The 6679-nt window shown below is 43.9% G+C and overlaps 1 protein-coding gene across 1 annotated transcript; it reads right to left on the bottom strand.

Moving 5' to 3' along the window:
• Positions 1-269: 269 nt before the first annotated feature.
• On the bottom strand, positions 270-2646 carry LOC109206791. The gene is made up of 5 exons (XM_019369655.1): positions 2450-2646; positions 1547-2200; positions 1262-1435; positions 994-1209; positions 270-900 (listed from the first exon to the last, which is right to left on the bottom strand). The coding sequence occupies exons 1-5, from the start codon at positions 2644-2646 to the stop codon at positions 270-272; spliced, it is 1872 nt and encodes a 623-aa protein (XP_019225200.1).
• Between the last annotated feature and the right edge of the window lie 4033 nt (positions 2647-6679).

The raw sequence follows: 6679 nt of genomic DNA, 5'->3' as shown, positions 1-6679 counted from the left end.
GTAGGAGTTGCTCTACCTGTACAGCTCTCAAATCGGATGATATAATAAAGGTAAAGTAGAATTATGCCCTAAGAAAGTGTACCTGAGATGCGCTGGAAGCGGTTTGAGGTCCAACTATGGTGGCTCCTTTATCGATGGTTTCGCAGGTGTTGTTGTTCTTTCTTCTAAGTGTAGGGGCTCGAACTCGGGTTCCCTTTTCCAGAACCCTTGACCTTCAAGAGCCATGGCCCACTCTACCAACTCTTCACCATCCACATTTTCCAGATTCATCAAGCAGGCTTCCACTCCCTGACATTAACAGTCTCATCCTCCTCTTGTAGTATTACATCTACGGCCTCCACTAATGAGCAATTTGCAAATTCGATGGGTCTCCTCATAGATTGTTGAACATTGAATATTACCTCTTCATTTTTCAACCTCATTTTTAATTCTTCAGTCTCACAATCAATCAATGCTCTCCCAGTGGCTAAAAACGGCCTGCCCAGAATGATTGGTATCTCTTCATCCACTTGACAGTCAAGAATGACGAAGTCTGCAGGGAATACAAATTTCCCCACTTGAACAAGCACATCATCAAGAATTCCTGTCGGTCTTTTGACTGTGCGATCAGCCAGTTGCACCAACATTGAGGTTGGTCTAGCTCTGCCAATGCCCAGTTTTGTATAGATTTCCAAGGGCATCAAGTTTATACTGGCTCCCAAGTCACACAATGCTTTAGCAAAAGCATATTTCCCAATGGTGCATGAGATAGTGAAACTACCTGGATCAGACACCTTTTGAGCCATAGGCCTTGTCACTATCGCGCTGTAGGTCTGCGTCAGAGTTATAGTGGACAGGTCCTGGAAGTCAAATTTTGGCGACATCAGGTCCTTCATCATTTTTGCATACCATGGCTTTTTCCTCAAAGCATCCATCAATGGAATATTCAATTGAATTTGTCTGAGCATTTCCATGAATTTCCTGTATTGATCATCTTTATTTTGCTTTGCCAACCTCTGACGGAATGGTGTAGGAACCAACCTCTGCCCACTGCTTTGTGTCTTTTCTTTGCTGGAAGCTTTTTCTACTACCTGTTCTGGGAGTTTCTCACCTTCCTTCTCCTTACCCTTGTCAACATGTGCTTGCTCGATTACAACCTCGGTGAGCTCTGCTGACTCATCTATCTCTAATGTAACTGGAGTAGTTGGAGTAGTTGGCGTTGTCTCTCTCCTAGATTGAGCAACTTCTTGCTCCCTATCTAAATCTCTCCCATTCCTGAGACTCTACTGCCATGAGCTGATTTAGGTTTTGCTCATTTGGATTAATGTTTGCATCTGCAGGCAATGTTCCTTGTGGGCTATTGTTCAAGGCCATAGATAGCTTTCCCAATTGAGTTTCAATGCCTTTGATTGCTGAATCATGTGCAGCTAACTTCTCTTGCATCTTTCCAATTGTCCTAAAGAGTTGTTGCAACATACCCCTGATTTCGATCATGTTACTATCCTGCTGTAGATGAGGTGGTTGGTAGGTCAACTGTTGCCGGTGCTGCTGATTATAGCCCTGCTACCTTTGATAAGGCACGACTTGGCCTTGTGGTCGTGCTCCTCCTGGATTGGGGTTGTGTTGTGGCTGGTTTGGTATGTACTGCTGGTTTGATGTTGGTCCCCATTGCTGCCCACCTTGCCTCTGACCTCCAAAATTATTGACATAATTCATGTCTTCTTTGAAACCCTGGTTGTCATTCTCTCCACTCCACGAGCACACATATGACTGGTTTATGCAAGGAGTACATAAGCCTCCATTTGTGGTATCAACAATGTGCACCTGCTTCATACCCATCTCATCGATTTTCTTTGTCAGCAAGCTCATCTGGGTCATAAGAGTGGCTATGTTTTCTGCATTTGTGTTGTTTGGGTCAAGAGCGACAGAATGCACTATTGGAGTGAGTGTTGTGTCTCTCGTCATCCAACCTGAATTTTGAGACATCTTGTCAAGAAGAATCTTACTCTCTGTGAAGGTTTTGCTCAAGAATGCACCCCCAGCAGAAGCATCTACATTGCCCTTCAGACTGTTAGCCAAACCCATATAGAATCTCCGTCCCAGCATCTGATCCAGAATGCCATGCTGAGGACACTTCACCAACATACCCTTAAACCTCTCCCAGGTCTCTTGCAAAGTCTCAGTTGGATTCTGCTTGAATTGCAATATCTCATCAATCTGCCTCGCAGTTTTGTTGGGTGGATAAAACTTGTTTAAGAACTACTTGACTAGCTCCTCCCAAGTAGCAATGGAGTTTATTGGGAGCGAATTCAGCCAATTTTGAGCCTCCCCGATCATTAAGAATGGGAACAGTAATAATTCGATTGCCTCATCAGTCACATTCGGTTGTCTTTGAGTGACACATATTGATAGAAAGTTCTTCAGATGTTGTTGTGGGTCTTCGATGTATGACCCGGAGAACAGACCTTACAGGTGCAGCATGTTGTTGGTAATCTGAAATGTCTCCACTTGTATGGGAGGAACCGCAATTGCTGTGGCCAGGTTATCAGCAGTTGGTCGCGCCCAATCATAAAGATTAGCTTCCGGCAGAAGAGGTGCTACCACTCTGACGTTTGGGTCATCTCGATCATTCCTGTTATTCCCGTTGACGTTTTCTACGTCACCCATTTAAATTTAAATTTGTTCGTTTTGTTTCAGCTGTTTGCTTTTCTTGTTAGCCCGGTTCAATGTCCGGAATGCTTTCTCGGGATCTGAGAGTCCTTCAAAGAGTTCACCAGTTCTCAAAGAGCTTCTAGGCATGCACCTGAGTCATAGAAGAGTTCGAACGTGAGAATTTCAATGGAAATATTTTTAACACCACAAAAAATTGATCTAAACTAGTAATCCTAGAAATTCTTCCAAGTTGCAATAAATAACATCGTTAGTTCCCCGGCAATGGCGCTAAAATTTGGTCACGCCCAACTATGCCTTATAAAAAGGACTAAGCGGTCGCTGCAAATATATAATCCGGTTCAGTCCGGAGTCGAATCCCATAGGAAAATAACCTATTTACTAAAACTTTTAACACTGCTTATGACAAGCTCAAACAATTCCTGGATGCAAGATTTTTAAAGGATAATGAGTAGAATTTAGTTAACTAAGGAAAAATAACAATAAAACTAGCAATAATCTAGAATAGAGTTGAATTCATTGGTAAAATGGTCTAGGGTTATTGATTTTTCCAATTTTCGGATTAATTCCTGAGACGTTAGCTATAATCTCGCCGTTACACCTATAAGAAATATGAGTTTTGGGTTACTGCAATTATCTCTCGATCAATTACGATAATTTACCAGAAGCATTCTCTCGAACTACTCTAGTTAACAATTTATGCAACTCAGAATTATCTCACCAAAGCTTCGTTATCTCTAACCCTGCTTTTAAATTCAAGTAATTAATCTCTTAACTTACCCGAAAATGGTGTTGTTCAACAACAATCTAACCAAGTGTTCTTTCTCAAGCAACACAAGATAACTAGACACGATTAATCAAGGGCCCTTTCAATTAATCACAAGACAACGCGTAGTTGAACAATCATAGAGTAAAATGGCTCAATTATGTCAAAACAAAGTCAAGACTTCATCCAACAATTGGTTTCATCAACCCTAGATGACGGGTTTAGCTACTCATGCTAATATATAAAAATTCACTATATAAACTCATAATCAACAATGGAATTAAAAAGAAGAATATAAAAACTCTAAGGAAATTGTCTGTCTTTCTCCCATGTTCTTGCCTTCAAAATCTCTCTAAAAACAGCTCTCTTTCTCTTTTGGACGAATTAGGCTTCATATAGGTTTAGGTTAGTCGCCCTGGAAATTACATAATTGACCCTGGGTTCTTGGCTCCCGTCAGCCCGTCCGCAGCCGCGGATTGGACCGCGGATCTGGTAATTGTTCTGTCCGCGGCCGCGGATCTGACCGCGGAGCTGGCACGTGATCTTCTTTCTCCTTTTCGACCGTGCTATCCTCCGATTGGCCTTCCATGCTCCATATTGACTCCAAAACACTCTTTAGCTTCCTCCTAGCTCGGAGTGGCTCCTGCAAAACGTAAAACTCTTAATTAGAGCATTTTGTTATCTTTTACATTCAAAAAGTGCAGCCAAATTAGAGTGTAAATAGTATCTAAATTGCATAACTATCGTCTACTATCACTACTCCTTATGTATGGAGGGGTCTTGTTCCCGAACACTTCGGGGAACCTAGTCAGCTTGAGATTTCTTCATCATCTGGAGCAGCTAGATGATTTACCCCAATACAGCTGGGGGCTGCTGTTCTCGCCTACTTAAATAGGCAGATGTGTCGGGCGAGCTTAGGCACCCAACGTGATGTTGCTGGATTACCGCTACTACAGGTGACAACATATTCGAATACTCTATTCATTTTAACAAACCTAGTAAAAATATATCTTAAATTTTACGTTAACTTCTAATGTTAGGTTTTGGCCTAGGAGCGGTTCCTGCAGTTGCAGCCACCTCTGCCAGCATTAGCTCCGGATGTACCACCAACGTTTCTCCCTCTAGCTAGGAGGTGGGTTCTCCGATGGGGATATACGCGTGAGTACGAGGCTCGGCATAATCTCCCCTTGTGCAGGGTATCTTGGATTTGCTGGAGGGCGCACAGGTAAATGTATACCTAAGTTTACCTGGTATAGCTTCACATATGTTGCATATACTCACGTTTTCTATTGTTACTTAATAGTTCATCTGGACGCCACACAGCGACGCGCTCATAGCTGGCTTGCCTGCTTATTGCTCGGTAGGCCGACTTATGTGGGCCTCTTCCGTCCCGTTGATGTGCCTTGATATTTTGGAGCATCATGCCACCGAGCGGGTACTTTGCTAGTTTGGCCGTCCGCAGCTCGTACCGACACCGCACACCTGGAAGACCACACATTTCCAACGGGATGATCATTCCAGGATGGACCAGGCATATGTGGCATGGCTAGAGGAGCAGATCGATACTTGGGACCGGCGATTTGACCTAATTCCTCCACCCCCCCCCCTTCACCGAGTCGGCAGGATACTGAGCATGATTATATGGGCTGGTACCGCGGCGATACCCGACTTTTTGTCGGGAATCCCATTCATCGAACTGGCGGTCGGTACGTTCCATACGCCGGGAGGCACGAGGCATTGGTATGTTATTTGATATTCTTACTTATAAATGTAACCTAGCGTTCCGTAATTTATATTTTACACGCAGTGCAGGCTATTGGCCTACATTTATTCTACCAGTTAGGACTGCAGATGCAGCAGCATGCCGGCGAGCGAGCGGCCATTTTGCACGAGTATGGCCGGCAGGTTACAGAGCTGGTTGTCCGTACACTGCAGTGAGCCCGAGAGGATGAGCGCTTAGTACACACCCTGCTTATGTGGCGCTATAGCAGTACCATAGAGGTAGGGTTGTCCCACGAGGTAGGGGACAACGAGGCAGGGCTGTCCCATGGGGTCGTGGGGGTCGGCGAGAAGGTGGTCCCCAGAAAGGGGGCGTTGAGGCACCTGTTGAGGATGTTGGAGCTGATCTACCGGGTGACCTCCATGAGCCTGACGCGCATCACGGCAGCATGCCGTAATTCAGCCTTCAGCTGCCGCTCACTCTGGGGACTTCGCAGGTGACCCCGTCAGATCCATTGTTGATCACGGGTACGAGCATTACCGGAGAGGATTGGGATTAGTACTTTCCAGGTCCATCGACTGATGCTGAGGATCGGCCGACCCGAGATGTGGATGGTGGGCGCCGGCTGAGTTATGGCTCATCATCGAGGGGTGCTGGGGATCTTTCACAGGCGCAGGTATGTTTGTATTACTATTAAATTTAAATTTGTTTTTATCTCATTGATTCGCCATAAATAACTTTATAATTTTCTTATTAAGGCTTCATCCCCGCCCGTCACGGAGGCCACTTTGTGCGATGCTGACCTGGATGCGACGGATGCTTATATTCAGGAGCCCGACGAGACTATGGTAAGAAAATTTAAATTTTTTTTGACTTAACACGTACATTACTAATATATATTTTCATATACTGAGCTGACTTATTCTTCTGTAGGTTGTTGCTGGACCGACGACCCCTTATATCGATCCTGCCAACACTACTGACGATCATGCTGCAGCGCATCCTGCGATAAAGAGGCAACGTGATGAGGATGATCCTGATAGCGTAGCCGGGAGGGATGGGATGCGCCTCAGGCCAGCGGCTGCATTGAAGCACACAGGCTGTGGGAGACATTGATTTTTTTTTTTGTATTTTATGTAAATAATAACAATATTTTTTTATGTTTACATTATATGCGCATTATATTTTTATTTCCCCGGTTCTTCTTTATTTTAATACTACAACACAAACACAAACATAACAGCTTAACACAATTTAAATTCAGTACAACTAATGAAAACACATGACACGGAAAACATAAAGATAAAGTACTACACTCAACACACACATGTCATTGTTTAGTCACGATCGCGGTATTCTCTGCTCCTACCACTTAAATTTCTTTTCTAGCTTATTTTTTTCTTCTTCCGCCTCTTTCAGTTTCTCCTTCAACGCCGCAATTTCTCGTTTCATTTAAATCTCATCACGTTCGTATCTTTTGTTCATATCATAATACTGTAAAGATCGTTTGTAGCATTCCTGCTTACATGGTTCATCAAGCCATA

This window comes from Nicotiana attenuata, unplaced genomic scaffold (assembly GCF_001879085.1).
Source record: "Nicotiana attenuata strain UT unplaced genomic scaffold, NIATTr2, whole genome shotgun sequence".
In the NCBI taxonomy this organism is placed as follows: Eukaryota; Viridiplantae; Streptophyta; class Magnoliopsida; order Solanales; family Solanaceae; genus Nicotiana; species Nicotiana attenuata.
The sequence above is the reverse complement of the archived record's forward strand: the minus strand, read 5'-3'. Positions and strand labels throughout refer to the sequence as shown.